We start from the raw sequence: 16785 nt of genomic DNA on the forward strand, positions 1-16785 counted from the left end.
AACGAGCGCAATTCGAGTCGAAGACGACTGGCTCTGCTACGCCATGAGTGCCTCCAAAATGTGGCCTAAAATCGTCGGAACGCGCAAGTCCGACGAGACGCCGCATGGGACTGAGGACTCGTGTCTGTGTTCTGCTACGAGCTATCGCCAATGCCAAAACCGGTGGCAGCGGATGGGCAAGAAAGGACTCGCGATCAAATGCAGCGTCAAGCCCAGCGGTCGTCCCGTTCTCGAAAAGATGGCATCCAAGACGGACGACAACACGTCGCTCGACACGACAATGGAAGCCATGGACCTCAACTGGAACAACGGAGCGCCGGTGCCGGTCGGTTCGGGCAGCGTGGCCCACAGCTTTGCTTCGATGAACGAGATCGCGGTGAGATTGCCCGCAGAGTCCGACATGGCGCCTGATGACATGGCGCCGCTCGCGACGAGGTCGCCGCGCCCGACGAGCCATTGAGCCGAGCCGAGGTCGAGTATTGGTCGACGGTTCTGGTCAACGCTACCTAACCACACAGCGTTGATTATGTTTTTATTGTGAATGACACAAATTTTGCCATTATTTTTCTACTGGCACAAAAAGGGCCTTTTGTGTCGACGCATATTGATGGCCCTGTCAATGCGACGCATGCCTCTCAACGTCGTCGCTCGTGCGTACTGCACGCCTTTTCGGACACGCTCGCAATGGCTGGGACTAGGATGGACGACTTCTGTCCATCCTATACCATCGCTCTTCGCACTAGTATTAGTTAATATATTGGTACACCACTTGCTAGTTAATCGATTTATACATACAGACGCGTTCCTCTTCTAATCGTGCTCATGTCGTCGTCGTCGTCGTACCTGCGGCGGGCAGGTCCTGTGGCATTGGCACCACTTTGCTCATGGCGCTGCTCTCGGCGGCGCGTTGGGCCTGCGCATCGGCCTCGGCGTTGAGCGCTTGGAAGCACTGAATCTCTTCGTAGATGCGCGCTGCACAGAAGATGACCACCAAGATCACTCGATCCCGTTCGAGTAATACCTTTGAGCTGCGCGCGGTCCAACGGCACGTTCTCAAAGCCCATATCAAGCGGCTGCAGCTCCACTGCTTCCTTCCGCAGTGACCGCACCTCGTTCAAGAACGGGTGCTGGAGCGCCGCTTCCACCTGCATCCAGCCTTCCATCATTACTTGATACATTGATAGAAAAACGTACGCTGATGCGCGTGTCGGGGTTGAAGGTCAGAAATTGCTTGAGGAGGTCGAGCGCCTCGGGTGGCGCGCCGGGGTAGAGTTCCTTCAGGTCCCGGGGCTCCTTCTTGTTGAGTTTCCGGAGGTACTGCTTGACCTCTCCGAGGTTGCCAATGTCCTCTTCCTTGGGCGTGCCAATGACGCCAAAGATGACGTTGAGCTGGTCGAGCTTGTCCGAGTACGTCGTCGGTCGGTCGGCGCTCAGCGGAAAGCACGACCGGCCCGGAAAGATCGGCGTCCGCGACTATCCAAAGATTCGCTCCAGCTTATTGCTAAGAAAAGAGAGATACCTGGTACTGCGGGTAGCTCTCGGCTTGCATCGACAAGAGCTCTGCGAAGATGCACCCGACGCTCCAGAGGTCGACTGCGTAGCCGTAGTCCTGGAGCAAAATGAGCTCGGGCGCGCGGTACCAGCGCGTCACAACGTGCTTGGTGAGCTGGCGCTGAAACTACAAACAGCATCTTTGAGCTCAAAACTGCAAATTTGAGAGAATGTCGACCTTGGGCGTGGCGCCGTCGGTCGGCGACCGGATGCGCTGGTGGTACTGCGGAGAGACCGGCTCGCCTAGGTCCTTGTAGATGGCCGCGTCCACGACTCGCGCGAGGCCAAAGTCGCAAATCTAGCCCGACGGTAAGATCCTATATGGTCACGTCCGAGGGGATTACCTTGAGCGTGCAGTCTTCGTTGAGGAGGATGTTGGCAGGCTTCATGTCGCGGTGGATGACGTTGGCGCTGTGGACGTACTTGAGTCCGCACAGCAGTTGGTACAAGAAGAGCTGGATATGGCGCGTCGTGAGATACTGCGGACTCATGATGAGCTTGTGGAGGTCCGTGTCGACAAATTCAAAGACGAGGTAGAGGTCCTTGAACGTCTCGAGGTTGGGCGGCTCGAGGACGTCGAGGAGCGTAATGACCTCCGAATGCCTGGAAGACAGGCGAGAACGTCGTGAGGAGGATGTAAAGAACGATGGAGTGTCTACCGGAGGTGGCGCAAGATGTAGATCTCGCGGTACAGGCGCTTGCAGTCAACCTCCTGGTCAAAGACGTTGATGATCTTCTTGATCGCGACGCGCTTGTTCTTGAGCACGTCAAAGGCCTCGGCCACCTACGGCCTGTATGACCACACACGAAGACGTCGACGACGACGACGCACCTGGCCATACGAGCCTTTGCCGAGGAGGCGCACGAGGCGGTAGCGCGATCCGACTTGCCAGCCGCGAAAGTTGCGCTGCGTCACGGGGTTCATGTCGACGGGCGGCGCCGGCGCGGCGCGCGACGTCTCGGCAGCCTCGGCCTGGCCGTACGCCGGCGTCGGTGGCATCATGGCCGCCGGGCCCTGCGGTGTCGGCGGTATCTCATGCAGCGGTGGCGTCTCGAGGCCGGCCTTGCGCTTCTTGAGCATCGGGTGGGCGGGGACGTCTTGGGCCGCCCGCTTCATGCTGCGCTGCTTGCTCATTACCAACGCCGGCTCGGAAGATGGGGTTCCGAAATGAGGTAAAGGCCGAGCGCCCCAATTGGATATAATTCGGCCGTTTTTTTGGCACTTGGTGATTGTATGCGCTAAATTTGTCCCGAGCAGCTGCCACGGATCAGAGGCCGCAGCTGCGGTCGCAGGTCCGCGACGAGCTCGCCGTGCAGGCGCTGGCGAGAAGCGCTGCCGACGGGCGTAGCAACTGCGCTATCGCGGCCTCGATGGGCCATGGCCGTTGCGCGGGCCGTTGGGTGAGGCGCCAGCTGCGCACCCAAGGGCGAGGCCTGGCGTCAGTCGGCGCAATTGCGCGAAACGAATGATCGCCAGCGCTGTACGAACGACGAGCCGGCTGCTGCTGTCGCAGGTAGTACGAGTACGATGCAATGGAATTGGATGGGTTGCTTTGCATGGTACGACACAATGCACAACAGGACCATGCAGGAGCTGCTCCTCGTCGCCGCGGTGCATGCGATGTGACGCTGTGTAGTACTACATGCAGACGCTTTGTATCAACACCGTGTTAGGGGAAATCCTTGTCCAAAGCCGCGTCCGTCGACCGACTAAAGTCGACGGTGCGCAACACGTACTGCGGCTCGGTGCAGATCTTCATGACGGCTTGGACGCCATAGTTGAGCGGCACTGAGTAGAGCCCATCGAGATTGACCTTCATATCCCAGCCGAGCGACCGCATCGAGACGCGGCGCGCCTTCCCGCGCCGGAAGCGAATGTCGCCAAACGTCGCGTTGATGATGGGCTCGCGCACGACGTAGCCCATGTCGACCGAGTCTTCGGCAAACATGTTTTGCTTGTTGAGCCTACATGGAGATCCTATGAGCTCCAGTGTTGTCGGAAGCAGCGCTCTACATTTCGGTAATCTCGGTCACTGTCTCGTTCGTGTACGTGTGAAAGTCCATGGCATGGAGGACACTGGAAATCTGTTCGCGGTGGATTTGCGACTATGAGGCGAACGCATGAGGCGCTGCCACGTCATATCTTCTCATCCACACGACATACCGCCGAGTAGTGCCACGCGCTCGAGCCCGTCCCGGTGCACACGATGATGCCGCTGCTTCGGTGCGACTCGCGCTGCTGCTGGTCAATGCCAATGTTGTAGTGGGACGGCCGGGACGCATCGCTCTCGGCAATAAACACCTACAAATCGTCGTCGCCCATCGTACAAAAGCAGCGATGGCCTACCTCGTTCAAAGCATACCGCGGGAGTTCGTACTTGAAGCCTTCTTGGTTGACCATGCCGACGCGGATGCGCTGTCGGTGTCGCCAGCGAAAGTCACCGGTCAGGAGCCGGTCGAGGCCAATGCTAAAGCGGTGGCACGACGCGTCGATCGAGTACGCGCAGAGGTTGCCTTCGCTGCGCGCCGAGTCCGTGTTGAGGCCCGCGACTGGAATCGGCTTGTTGACAAAACTCGCGGCCTTGAGAAACGTGCCGTCGCCGCCCGCCGAGAAGATCATGTCTGCGCCATCGTACGCGTCGTGCGTCAGCTCGTGGGCGTTGACGATCGTGCAGTTGATGTTATACTCCTTGAACCTACCGTTCATATATATATATCAATGTATCAAGCGAAAAGGACGGTGTACGTGGACGTAATATCGTCGATCGCATCAATGTGGTGGTCGTGGCTGGCCTTGAGGCGGTCGTAGACAAAGCCGCGCATCGACATTTGCTTCTTGAGCGCTTCGCTAAGCACCGCCGACGAGATGTCAATGTTGAGATATCAAGATATCAAGGCACGTACCCCGAGTTGCCATACAGCGACTCTTCGTGCTGGTAGCGCGTCATTTTGTTGACGACAACGACGTTCTGCAGCGTCACCTTGGGCGCGGGCACGGCAAGGACCGGGTGCAGAAGGTTCGGGTCCGTCTCGGCGCAAAACGTGTGCTTGTTGGGCGACTCGGCGTCGTCGCAGTAGAGACGCTTCTTGTCCGGGCGGTACGTTTGCTGGAGGTACTCTTCCGAGACGATCATGCGTGGCACGCGCTCGGCGATCGCGAGCATCATGTCGTTGTCGTACACCGGTCGGTTGATCTTGATCCAGCCCTTCGGACTGAGCTTCTCGTTCCACGGACACACCGACCGCATGTGCGTAAAGAAGGGCGCGACCTTGCCCGTGCCCGGGTCCGTGCGCGTGTAGTGCAGAATGTGCGCGTTGTGGATCTGGTCGACCATGCGCCCGCTCATCTGGAGCTCGCGGAAGGTCTCTTGCGACATGCGCTCGAGGCGCGTCCGGAGCGCCCACATGACCTCGCTGTGGCAGACAACGACCGCCTTCTTGCCCGGAAGCTCGCGGTGCAAGACACAGAGCATACGGTCGACGCGCTGCGCGACGGCCGCCATCGATTCGCCGCCCGGCGGCGCGTAGTAGAAGCGGTCGAGGTCACGCCGCACGAGCTCGTCGTACATGTTCTTGAAGCGCTCGTCTTCCGACATGAGGTCCATTTGACCCCAATCGCGCTCGCGCAGCAGCATCTCGGCGTACCACTGGGCGTCCGGAAGGTTGAGGCGCGCGGCCGTCTCCATCGCGCGGAGGTACTCGGACACAAGGTACCGGTCAAAGTAGACCATGTCGTTCTTGCGCAACCACTCGCCGGCGGCTTCGGCCTGCTCGCGGCCGCGGTCCGTGAGGCGCCAATTGGAGCTATGGCGGTGCTTGAACTCGCCGCTAAAGAGGCTGTGGTCGCCCTTGATCGAGCGCTCGCGGGCCACGTTGCCTTCGCTCTCGCCGTGGCGGATGAGGACCAAGTCCGCGAGCCGAGGCGCTTGGAAGTGGTGCAGGTGGCGCGTAGCCATCGGCAAGCGCCGAAGCCCCCACTGGTGCCATGCACGTCGTCCTACAAAGGCTGTCTGCATGCTCTTCCCATCGAGTGGGCAAACTGCCGAGTTGGACGCTCGGGCGGCTTGGGTAAAACCCGCCCACAATCACTTCGGCTGGAAGATTCCCACAGAAGATTCCTCGACTAAGCGACTAAGGGCAGCAACGACCGACTAAGAAGCCGCGACCGTTCGCAGTCCATCATGCATCGCTTCCATGTCAACGACGTCGACATGCACCCAGGAGCGAACGTGTGATATGCTTTAGGTCGCATCTACCTAGTGCCTGTCCCCATGGAACGTGGCCCATCACAGATCCGTCGACCTTGAGGCAGGGCCCATGAGGTTAGCCCAATGGATGTTCCAACCATGCTCGTATAGAACCATGCGCAAGGGGTACGTAGGGTCGCACACGTTTGACACTGCCATGGAGCTTAAGGCAACGATTGCATGCAGCGCCATGGAGCGGGAAGGTCATCTCTACCAGGCGAAGCAGTGTAGGCAATGTAGTGGTTAAAGATGGTGACAAAAACAAAGCCAAAGGACGAGGCCCCTTCGCGCAGTGTATTGTACTTGTAAATATACGAGACCCAATGCAGTGAGAGAAACCTCGTTGATTTCATCTACATCATTTCGTCCATCTCTTCGTCTTCGTCGAACTCGCCTTCTTCCTCGGCCGTCGCGTCCTGGTACTGCTGGTACTCCGAGACGAGATCGTTCATGTTGGACTCGGCTTCCGTGAACTCCATCTCGTCCATGCCTTCGCCCGTGTACCAATGCAAGAAAGCCTTCCGCCGGAACATGGCCGTGAACTGCTCCGAGACGCGCTTGAACATCTCCTGGATCGCCGTCGAGTTACCGATGAACGTCGTCGACATCTTAAGGCCCTTCGGCGGGATGTCGCACACGCTGGCCTTGATGTTGTTCGGGATCCACTCGACGAAGTACGACGAGTTCTTGTTCTGGACGTTGAGCATCTGCTCATCGACTTCCTTCGTGGACATGCGGCCACGGAACATGCAGGCAGCCGTGAGGTAGCGGCCGTGGCGAGGATCGGCGGCGCACATCATGTTCTTGGCATCAAACTGCTGCTGTGTAAGCTCGGGGACCGTGAGCGCGCGGTACTGCTGCGAGCCACGCGACGTCAAGGGCGCGAAACCAATCATGAAGAAGTGGAGACGCGGGAACGGGATCAAGTTGACGGCGAGCTTGCGAAGATCCGAGTTCAACTGACCGGGGAAGCGGAGGCACGTCGTGATACCCGACATGGCGGCGCAGACCAAGTGGTTCAAGTCGCCGTACGTGGGCGTCGTGAGCTTGAGCGTGCGGAAGCAAATATCGTAGAGCGCCTCGTTATCGAGACACATGACCTCATCGGCGTTTTCGACGAGCTGGTGGACCGAGAGCGTGGCGTTGTACGGCTCGACGACCGTGTCCGAGACCTTTGGCGACGGGCAGACCGAGTACGTGCACATGATACGGTCGGGGTACTCTTCGCGGATCTTGGAGATCAAGAGCGTACCCATACCGGAACCGGTACCACCACCGAGCGAGTGCGTAATCTGGAAACCCTGGAGGCAGTCGCAGCTCTCGGCTTCCTTGCGGACAACGTCGAGGACCGAGTCAATGAGCTCAGCGCCTTCCGTGTAGTGGCCCTTGGCCCAGTTGTTACCAGCACCCGTCTGGCCGAAGACAAAGTTGTCGGGGCGGAAAAGCTGGCCATACGGGCCGGCACGGACCGAGTCCATGGTACCCGGCTCCAAGTCCATCAAGATAGCACGGGGCACGTAGCGGCCGCCGGTGGCTTCGTTGTAGTAAACGTTGATGCGCTCGAGCTGGAGGTCCGAGTCGCCGTGGTACGAACCCGTGGGGTCGACGCCGTGCTCGTCCGAGATGACCTCCCAGAACTTGGCACCGATCTGGTTACCGCACTGACCACCCTGAATGTGAACCAACTCCCGCATGTCAACCTAGGAGGAAGAGGTGCATGAGCCGCCATGCTTCCGCGAGATGGGCGATGATGGCATGTACCTGCTGTTGCTGCTTTCTTTCCCGTTTGAAAATGAGCGCTCCAGACGAGTCCCAGCCATTCCCCGAGCCCTGTGCCCCGGCACGAAACCTTCCACTTCTCCCAACCCTACCTCGATGGCCCCTCCCCTTCCGCCAGTACACTTGGTGTTTGTATGCATCGGGACAAAGAGAAGGGGGTGTCGTCTCAGCCAATGAGCACCCGTGCGATCTTGTCGAGTATTTTTTTATGAAACAATAAAAATACACCTCGCGCCGATTTAAATTTTGAAACCGATCCAAATTGACCAATCAAAAAGGCGCAAGCCCAAAATGGCGCGGCCTTTCAACCAATCCACGTGCAAGGGCGTTTAAACGGCGAGGTATAAATAGGGCTTGCCGTTGTACCACGTGGGTAAAGATAGAAAGCCACCCAACGCCGGTCGGCGCGGCCTTGGCGCGGAGTGTTGGGTCCATCATCAGTTCTTTTGCCGTCTCTGTTTAAACCTCGAAATCGAAACGTGGGCCACCAGTCGTTGTTTCGATACTCGAAATGCACCGAAGAAGGCGGATGGGACGACGGGGCGGGAAGAAGATGCGTCGAAGAAGCGTCGAAGAAGATGCATGATGGGTCGACAATCGCCTGTCGAATGAGCGCGGCAGCTTCAACGTCTGGGACAACGCTAGAGTAGCCTTGCACAGTAATTACATGTAGGATTCTCCATCGCAGCAGCACTTGATGCGCCCTCGACTCTACGACGACGTCAGCGCCATGGCTATGGCGCGGCTGACGGGAGACAGCTGCGGTGAAAGTGATAGGGTGCAGTCGGTCGTGTGTTTATGAGGGACCCGGACCGGGCCCATGAAAACGCCGGCTTCAAGAAACGCACGACCAGATGGTGCGGAGCTGCAATTACAAGGGACCCGGGTGGGGTGCGTGCTTATGTCACACGGGCATAAATTGCGCCGAAACATTGCGCTCCGCGGCAAGCACGACGATGGGCAACGTCTGCACCGCCTTCGGGTACGACCAAGCGCCGACGGACGACGACGAATGGGACCGCCGGGTCGTCATCGCACCCCAAGGCGACCACGTCGCCACGGTCATCTGGCTCCACGGGCTCGGCGACACGGGGCAGTCGTGGCATCGCCACGTCACCGCCCTTGGCCCGCTGCATGGTGTCAAGTACATCTTCCCGACCGCGCCGACGCGGCGCGTGACGCTCAATGGAGGCATGCAGATGCCGGCGTGGTACGACATACTCGGCCTTCGCCCGCAGGTACTACCTACGGACATGTATCTGCCATCGCCATCCCTCGTCCAACCTGCAACGTACGTATAGGACCGCGAGGACGAAGTCGGCATCCAGCGCGCAGCCAACATGCTCGCCAAGCTGATTCAGGCAGAGATCGCGCGGGGCATTCCACCGAGTAAGATCGCGGTCGTCGGCTTTAGCCAAGGCGCGGCCGTCGCGATGCACACGTGCTACCGCCTCTTGACGTTCCCATTGGCATGCGCCGTCTTCCTCAGCGGGTACCTCCCCATGGCGCCGTCGTTCCACGCCCGGTCCCCGCCACGCCCGGCTTGCAGTGCCACGGCGGAAAGGACACGCTCGTGCCGCTGGCCTTCGGCAAGCAGTCGAACCAGCTGCTGCAGGCGCATGGCGTTGCCTGCGACTTTGTTGCGTACCCGGCGCTGGGCCACACGGTCGACACCACCGAACTCCACCGCGTCCACTCGTTTGTGGCCACGCACTTGCAGATCGTCGGTCGATAACAGTCTGTCTCCATTTACGCATTTACCAGTATCGTCTCTCGATGGCTCGAGTAAGACGAGGAAGCAAAAGACGCGCGCAGCTATTCGCGTAGGATGTGTTAACCAGTCCTGCCGGCGCGGGAGGGTTCAGGTATCGACGTAAAAACAACGCAGGGGCGTCACTGCCACGTCACCGCGACACGTGACGATCAGACGTCACGGAGCGGAATCAACCCCGGCGCCAGGTTGTCGACCGAGAGCGCCACATGGCGCCAGCACTTGACGTCAAAGATATGCAGCGTGTCGCCAAGACGAAGGGTCAAGAGACCGGCCAATATACCGGACGCGGCATCCAGCAGGCCGTCGGGCGTCGTCATTAGCATGTGCAAACTTGTTGCATTAAGGAGCGTCGTCGTCGTCAGACGTAGCGGCCGTAAATCGCAGAGGCGGTAGCGCTCAATGCCAAGGCAGACGAGCACGGCGGCGAGGCTTAGAGCAAATCCCATGCCGACGCGCGTGCCGTCACCAATCTGCACGTGCGCACTCACGCACGTCAACGCGAGGTCCATCTCGACAAATTTGCAACGCCGGTCCAGCGTCGCCGCGTACGTGGCTGGCACGAGGGTCACCCACAATGACGTGGCACTCCACGCGACCAGCGCGCTCTTGAACGCATACGGAAACGTCCATTGGCGCGACACACAGCTCAGGAGGTCGTTGAGGATGTAGACAAACCATGTGCTTTCGCCGCCGGCCAGCATGGTCGTAAACCAGTCGAGCGGCGGCGATTCAAACCGCGTGCCGACGCCGACTTGCGCGAGGCGGAGCGTGCTCGTGTGCAGCAGCCACTGCGCCGAGATGCTGCGGGCGAGCAGCCACGAGCGTCCAATCCAAACGTGGCCCACGACGCGGTTGAGCTCCATGAGATTGAGGCCGTTGGTTGCCGTGAGGTGGCGTAGCGTCACGAGAGCCGCCAGCCCCCCCACGCCCATGAGCGCCATTGTCACATACTGCACCGCGAGGAGGAAGAGGCGCGAGATCGATCTCGGGATCTCATTCACGTCGGGTGTCATTGTGAGAGGCTGGGAGCGCGTCGAGAGTGTCGTCATTCGGCCGTTGTCGCCTTGGAAGGAGACGACGTCGCGGGCACCCGCGGCCCACTGCACGAGGTAAACCCACGTATAGAAGCGCCACGGTCGATCCGATCGGAGGACGAGCGGGTGGCGGTACAGCTGCAGCGGCGTTTCCGATCGATTCCCGTCCACGACAAATTGGATGAGCTCGAGGTCGAGCGCCGCAACATCGTCCAAGGCGGCGTCCGAGGACGGATTCAAGGATGGCACGAACGTCGATAGAAAGGATGACGCAGATGCATAGAAGGCCAGGCAATTCGGATGGGCGAGTGCGTCGTTTTCGCAGATGGCATTGCCGTCCAAGGTGGGATCGTCGGTCGCCAGAAGCGCCACGAGCAAATGACGCATGTCAAGCGAAATGTACTCGCTGAAATACGCATGGCACATGTTGTGCGGCCCAAAGAAACAGGCAAAGCCCAAGGAGAGCGGGTACGCCGGCACGTCGTCGCCACAGAGTAGATTGCCGCCCACGCTGCTCGACGTCGCGTTGAGCGAGCTTGATGGGATTGGCAGCATGTACGTGTACTCGGCGGTCGACAAGTGCAAAAACGCCGCTTGGGCCGATGCGTTCATCAGGAGCACGGACGCTAAGGACATCGTCGCGTCACGGTACACGCGCTGCAATGACGCGGGGCATGGCACATAGATCATGTCGACGGCGTTGAAGGGACCGATGGCGTCTCGAACCATGGCCAGGCCTCGCGTCAGCGGCGCCGGGAGCGTCGCGTTCGATGTCAACAGCGATTCGCTCGTCACATTTGAAAAGGCAAAGTCGGCGCTCGCCCGCAGCAAGGTTCGACCATGAACCGCCGTGGCGTTCGAGGTGATGGCCCAGAGATCGTTCGCAAACGACCAGTACATCTTGACGGACGTCTGCTTGTGCCAATGGAGCTTGCTGCGCGAGGTACTGAGCCGAAGAGAGGACGAGAGCCCGAGCGCGGACGTCACCACCATGTCATCGACCATGCCGACGGTCTTGAAGTTTTGCCACTGCAGTACAAAGGACTCGATTCCATGGCGCTGCCAGTACGCGACTTCGTCGTCGAGCGATACAGCATGCGCCGATCGCACGCGCTGCAGCCACGCTTGCCCGTCCAACGTTGTGGCGAGCGGTGCCGTAATCCCAATCTCAAAGGCCTCGCCCCAACAGCGCTCCCAGACGCCCCAGTCGTTGATGTTGCGCAAAGCGCTTTCGAGGAAGACTGCGCCGTTCGAACGCTGCAGGACGCAGCGTGCTTGGCGCTTCGTCGTCGACGCCATCTCCCACGTCTGGTGAAAGTCGAGGTAGCAGTACTGTGTAAACATAAATGGCAAATTGCACGGACTCATGGTGCGAAGTCCCGAAATGATCTCGGTCAGCGGCGTTTCGCGTTGGTAGAGCTGGCGTCGGGCCATGGACGCGGCCCATGTGACCTCGGTCGACGAGCCATTGTAGCGCTGATGGATTGTGCCGATGCTGGGTGAGTCGAGTGCAAAGCTGCGACACGCGCGCATCGAGAGCAGCGCTTCGTTGACCACGTTGGCCACAAACACGCGGGCGCCCGTCGTGTTGAAGCCGGCCCAGCCATAGTCGTTGGCCAAGTACGAGGATGCTTTCTGGACGTACAGCACGTTACTGAAAAGCGACGTGACCAAGAAGCCAAGGCCGCAGAGCGCGATGCCCACTTGCTCGCAGCGCTCACGGCGTGTCGACGTCGGTGTCAACGACGGTGTCAACGACGATGTCAACGACGATGTCAACGACGATGTCAACGACGGTCCTCGCAGACGCGCGCTGCCGCAGTCGGGTAGCAACACGCGCCTATTGAGCTTCGCCGACGGGATAGATCGCCAAAGCTTGGAGTCAAAGATCGCGTGGTGGCGCAGCTGGAAGATGCCGCACATCGCCGCCGTTGCGCGGTCCAGCGACGCAACGTTGCGGTCGTTGTTTCCTCGCACGTCGGAGACGAGCGCCAACGGGAGGGCCAAGCTGGGCGCATGGCACGGCGTGATCGGAGTTGGCAGCGGCACGAGATGCGCGACGAGCACCGAGAGCAACAACGCTAGGCCGAGTACGAGGGAGCGCGACATGTGTCCGATGGTGACGACGCCGCTTACGCAGTAGATCATCGTGTCCATGTCTTCGGACGAGCACACCCGGTTCAGCGACGCGCGTATTCGAACGGGCGACGCGACATCGAGGCACGCGACTGCTAGAAACGCAATGGCACAGCTGATCGCTGCGCGTGTGTTGGTGTGGCGGCCGCATACAGGGTGCAAGGCGTCGTGTACGCTGTAGAGCACCCACGTCGCCTCGATGGCCAAGACGCAGGACGTTGCGAGAGTCCGGGGCTCAAAGACGAGTTGCGTTGTCTGGGTCGTTGCATCGACGATTGGAAAGATAGGTGCCGTCGAGAGGCACACAATGGCCGTGAGGCTCCGGAGAGTCAAGAAGCCGCGGTTGAACCAGACGCTGGTTGCAATGCGGGGGAAGAGATGCCACCGGGCAGCGTGCGGCTGACAGCCAAGAAACGCCATTGCCACACCACCAACGAGCACGAGACCGAGGCTAAAGATGACGTTTGCGATGCGAATAAAGCGCACCCACGACGGCGGCGTCGTTCCAGTCTCAAGGACGTCGACCGGGGCATACGCCGCCGAGAGGACGTTGAACGTGCTCACGTCGCCTTGGAACGAGACGGCTTCGCGTGAAAGGTGCACCCAGTCGTAAATCATGGTCCACCCAAAGAACGCCCACGTCGGCTCGAGCAGCGACTGCGTCTCCAGCTGTAGTTCCGCGCGGTTCGTATTAAGACGTGTCGTGTCTATAAACTGGAGCAGCGTCAGGTTGACGGCTGAAAGCGTCACTGCCAGCGGCGGCGGTGGCGGCAGCGAGTGCAGCACTGGCAGTAGCGCTGCGAGATACGCCTTGCACGCCGTGTCGGCGTGAACGAGTGCGCAGATCTCGTCCGTTTTCGTTTCGCCCTGAAGCAGCCAGAGCCCAAAGAGACCGCTCATGCCGTGGACGGCAACCGTGAGCGGTGTTGCGCCGGCACAGCCGTCGTCGAATCCAAACGACTCGATGACAAATGACACGGGCGTGCCTTGAATGCACATGGGGTTGCCGCTCAGAAAGCGCAGCGCGGGAGACGTCCAGCGTCGTGGTGTCGGATGCAGCGTGAGCGACGACCGGACGGGCGACGTCTGTACGTGCGACCGGAAGAGCTCGATCGCCGCGACCAACGGCGGTGGCACAGGGATCCAGTAGAGATCAATGGCCCCCAGCGGTCCAATGGCGTTGTGGACTACCTGGAAAAGAGGCGACAACGGCGTGCCGGCGTTGTAGGCTTCCATCAAGGACGGATCGTTGTGGCCGAAAAACGTCGGCGTGTCGCGCACCAAACTACGGTTCTTGGCAGCGCGAAAGGCGTTGTCGAGGCACGAGAACAAGTACGACGAGACCCACGCCATGCCCAGCGCCGTCGACGGTAGCGCGTGCAGCACGAGCGGCTGGTCGAGCCCGAGCGCGCTGCGCAAGAGCACTGTGTCGTGGAGACCGATTTGCAGTCGATTGGCCCACTGCAACGTGAACGACGAGCAGCCATGCCGTTGCCACACGTCGACTTCGTCCTCGATCGAGCGCCATGGCACGTCGTAGAGTGACTTGACCCAGGCGCGTCCGGCGGCCGAGGACGCCGCGATCGGGTCGCCGATCGAGCGCTGGAATCGTGCCACGTCGTTCCATGCCGCCATATCGACGTTGCGCAGAATCGCTTCCAAGTAGACGGCAGCGTTGGAGGCGTAGGAGTTTTCGCAGCGCATCTGGCGAGCGGCCGTGTGGCTAAGTGCCCAGCGCCGGTCGAGGTCCGCCCAACAGTACGCCGAAACCATGTTCGTGAGATGGGCCGTGTGAAGCGCCCGGAGCCCAACGACAGCCGAGTGCAGCGACGTCAAGTCTTGGTACATGAGGCGTCGGGGGTACGCCGGCGGCGTGGCCATTGCGTCGCTCGGGAGCAACGCAAGTGCCGTGAGATCCAGGGACGGCCAATTGGCGGCGAGTAGTAAGCGTCCTCGCAGAATCCCCGCAAGCGGCAGTGCTGTGTGCATCGACTGCCACCCGGGCCAAAAGACGTCGTCTTCCAGGTACGTTAGGGTCCAGTTGCCAAAGACGAACGTGATGGCGATGCAAGTGCCAGCATACGCAAAGCCAACCACGTCGCGCAGCCAGTGACGACGACGGGGCGAGAGCAGTACACCGTGGTCTGGCCACACGCGCATCAGTGGCACTTGGTACCGTTGTAGAGGTGTAACCGGTGGTCGTCGCTCCAGTTACAATATTGGCCCACCAACCACGTGATCCATGGTGTCTAGCCGTTTGTCGTAGCACATTTTTGACAGAGAAGCGCACGCGAGATGGACTTCAAGAGTCCAGAGTACGTACACGCACCCCACGCTTCGGTGCTCGTTCGCAAGCTCGTGTGCCACCGTTTCGTGGATGAAGACATCGCCCCATGCGACCGAGCATAGCGCAGTTCGTAGAGCGTTTGACTGTAGCTAGGTATCTGGATCGACTCGAATCGGATCCTCGTCCGGCGCGATGCGTAGTACATATACACTCATCAATCCTCGGCTGTTCCATTCCCGATGCAACGGACGACGACGGACTTTTCGAGAACATGACCAAAGGCCCCCGTCGTTCGGTCCACAAGACCAAGCCGCTCGATTGCCGAAGCCTCTCCTGCGTGGGTCGGCGTCTCACCGTGCGACGACGCATGCCACGCGTCGTGACGTGTCGAACGTTCGCCGAAGCCGTGCCGGAGCCAAGAGAACTGGGCCCGTTGACTGCCACGTATCCGCCACGCCATTGGGCTCTCGTTATCCGGACGCGGGTGTCGCGGGCCTGGAGGTGCCACGTGCGACAAACCCGCATCCGGATAGCGACCGCCATGGCCCGGAGGTCATTTTCGAATTTGGATTTTCGGGCGATCTTGGATGATGATGGCACGCTTGACGACGCTCATGCTCTGCGTGCTGATGGCGCTTACGGTCGCGGCCAAGGACTACTACAAGATCCTCGGCGTGGCCAAGAACTTCAACGACCGGCAGCTCAAGAAGGCCTACCGCACGCTCGCGCTCAAGTACCACCCCGACAAGGTCGACGAGGCCGAGCGCGAGACGGCGCAAGCCAAATTCCTCGAGATCTCGGAAGCCTACGAGGTGCTGAGCGACCCGAAAAAGAAGGAAGAGTACGACTTGTACGGCGCCGACGGACCGCAGCAGCAGCAGCAGCAACAACAGCAACAGCATCCGCACGGCCATCGTCCTGGCGGCGGCGGCGGCTTCCAATTCCGCGGTGACCCGTTCGAGATGTTCAACCAGTTTTTTGGCGGCGGCGGCGGCCGGCGTGGGCGCGACCAGCCCCACGAGTTTCAGTTCAACAGCGGCATGGACGGCTTTGGCGGCTTTGGCCAACAGCGGCAGCACCCACAGCGCGGTCCGCCGCCGCCGCTGTACGCCAAGGAGTCGGACGTCACGCGGCTCTCGCCCAAGAAATTTCCAGGCAAAAGCGCCAAGAACGAGTGGCTCGTGCAGTTTTACCGCGCGTCCGATAAAAAGTGCATCAAGTTCAAGCCGGCAATGGAGTCGATTGCCAAGGATTTGCGGGGCCGCGTCAAGGTCGGCGCCGTCGACTGCGACAAGCACGCGCAGCTCTGCGAGACCCACGGCGTCCGGTCGTCCTTTCCGAGCTTTGGTTACGTCCACCGCGGCGCGTTCACGCCCTACGACGGTGACCTCGACGAGTTTTCCGTCTACAACTTTGCCTTTGAGAAGTATGCCGCTCGACTGCGGGCCAAGCGCGCGGCCGGCGACGTCGACGAGCTCCATGGTGGCAACCAAGGCAAGCTCTGCAACCTCGGCAAGGACGCCGAGGCGACGAGCATGCTCTGCGCCATTTTTGTGCTCCCGAACAAGCCGTCGGCGGCGATGAAGGACCTCGTCAAGGCCACGGCAGCCAAGTTCAAGGCATCGAAAGGCCTTCACGTGGTCTATGTACACGCAAAGGACCAAAGCCGCGTCCTCTCCAAGCTCCAGGCCCCGCAAGCGCCGACGCTGCTCGTTGTCCGTGGCAAGCCAAAGCAAGTCCGCGTTGGCGTGCTCATGGGCCATTTGAACGAAGCCCGTGTTGGCGCGACGCTCGAGCGCGCGATTGGCGGCGACCTGCCCATGCAGGCGCACCCCGCGTCGGTCGTCGACTTCAAGTAGACTGCTATATAAACTATATTAATGTGTTGGAAACTTTTGTCTTTTGATCCCGAGATGCTGCCCAAAGCCCTCCTCGATGGTATCGCATGCCCAAAGGAGTCAAAAGAAGTACAATGGA

The 16785-nt window shown here is 60.2% G+C and overlaps 7 protein-coding genes across 7 annotated transcripts; 3 read left to right on the forward strand and 4 right to left on the reverse strand.

The window, feature by feature from the left end:
- Positions 1-172: 172 nt before the first annotated feature.
- Positions 173-510, forward strand: SPRG_09412 (hypothetical protein; the record flags this gene model as incomplete). The annotated part of the gene is made up of 2 exons (XM_012348504.1): positions 173-376; positions 436-510. 2 exons carry the CDS (start codon positions 173-175, stop codon positions 508-510), a joined length of 279 nt encoding a protein of 92 aa, XP_012203894.1.
- Positions 511-729: 219 nt separating this feature from the next.
- On the reverse strand, positions 730-2735 carry SPRG_09413 (CMGC/MAPK protein kinase). Its single transcript, XM_012348505.1, has 8 exons — positions 2384-2735; positions 2211-2335; positions 1896-2154; positions 1730-1849; positions 1520-1678; positions 1195-1473; positions 1022-1145; positions 730-972 (listed from the first exon to the last, which is right to left on the reverse strand). Exons 1-8 carry the CDS (start codon positions 2684-2686, stop codon positions 821-823), a joined length of 1521 nt encoding a protein of 506 aa, XP_012203895.1. The 5' UTR covers positions 2687-2735; the 3' UTR covers positions 730-820.
- Positions 2736-3189: 454 nt separating this feature from the next.
- On the reverse strand, positions 3190-5507 carry SPRG_09414 (hypothetical protein; the record flags this gene model as incomplete). Its single annotated transcript, XM_012348506.1, has 6 exons — positions 3190-3516; positions 3566-3657; positions 3716-3853; positions 3899-4247; positions 4298-4399; positions 4456-5507. The coding sequence occupies 6 exons, from the start codon at positions 5505-5507 to the stop codon at positions 3222-3224; spliced, it is 2028 nt and encodes a 675-aa protein (XP_012203896.1). The 3' UTR covers positions 3190-3221.
- A 516-nt stretch (positions 5508-6023) lies between these two features.
- Positions 6024-7591, reverse strand: SPRG_09415 (tubulin beta chain). Its single transcript, XM_012348507.1, has 2 exons — positions 7560-7591; positions 6024-7498 (listed from the first exon to the last, which is right to left on the reverse strand). Exon 2 carries the CDS (start codon positions 7490-7492, stop codon positions 6152-6154), a length of 1341 nt encoding a protein of 446 aa, XP_012203897.1. The 5' UTR covers positions 7493-7498; positions 7560-7591; the 3' UTR covers positions 6024-6151.
- Positions 7592-8533: 942 nt separating this feature from the next.
- On the forward strand, positions 8534-9312 carry SPRG_09416 (hypothetical protein; the record flags this gene model as incomplete). Its single annotated transcript, XM_012348508.1, has 3 exons — positions 8534-8815; positions 8879-9055; positions 9127-9312. The coding sequence occupies 3 exons, from the start codon at positions 8534-8536 to the stop codon at positions 9310-9312; spliced, it is 645 nt and encodes a 214-aa protein (XP_012203898.1).
- An 87-nt stretch (positions 9313-9399) lies between these two features.
- SPRG_09417 (hypothetical protein) lies at positions 9400-14402 on the reverse strand (the record flags this gene model as incomplete). Its single annotated transcript, XM_012348509.1, has 1 exon — positions 9400-14402. One exon carries the CDS (start codon positions 14400-14402, stop codon positions 9501-9503), a length of 4902 nt encoding a protein of 1633 aa, XP_012203899.1. The 3' UTR covers positions 9400-9500.
- A 977-nt stretch (positions 14403-15379) lies between these two features.
- On the forward strand, positions 15380-16720 carry SPRG_09418 (hypothetical protein). Its single transcript, XM_012348510.1, has one exon. The coding sequence runs from the start codon at positions 15396-15398 to the stop codon at positions 16665-16667; it is 1272 nt and encodes a 423-aa protein (XP_012203900.1). The 5' UTR covers positions 15380-15395; the 3' UTR covers positions 16668-16720.
- Positions 16721-16785: the final 65 nt, after the last annotated feature.

The sequence above is a fragment of the Saprolegnia parasitica genome, assembly GCF_000151545.1.
Source record: "Saprolegnia parasitica CBS 223.65 unplaced genomic scaffold supercont2.44, whole genome shotgun sequence".
Taxonomy (NCBI): Eukaryota; Oomycota; class Saprolegniomycetes; order Saprolegniales; family Saprolegniaceae; genus Saprolegnia; species Saprolegnia parasitica.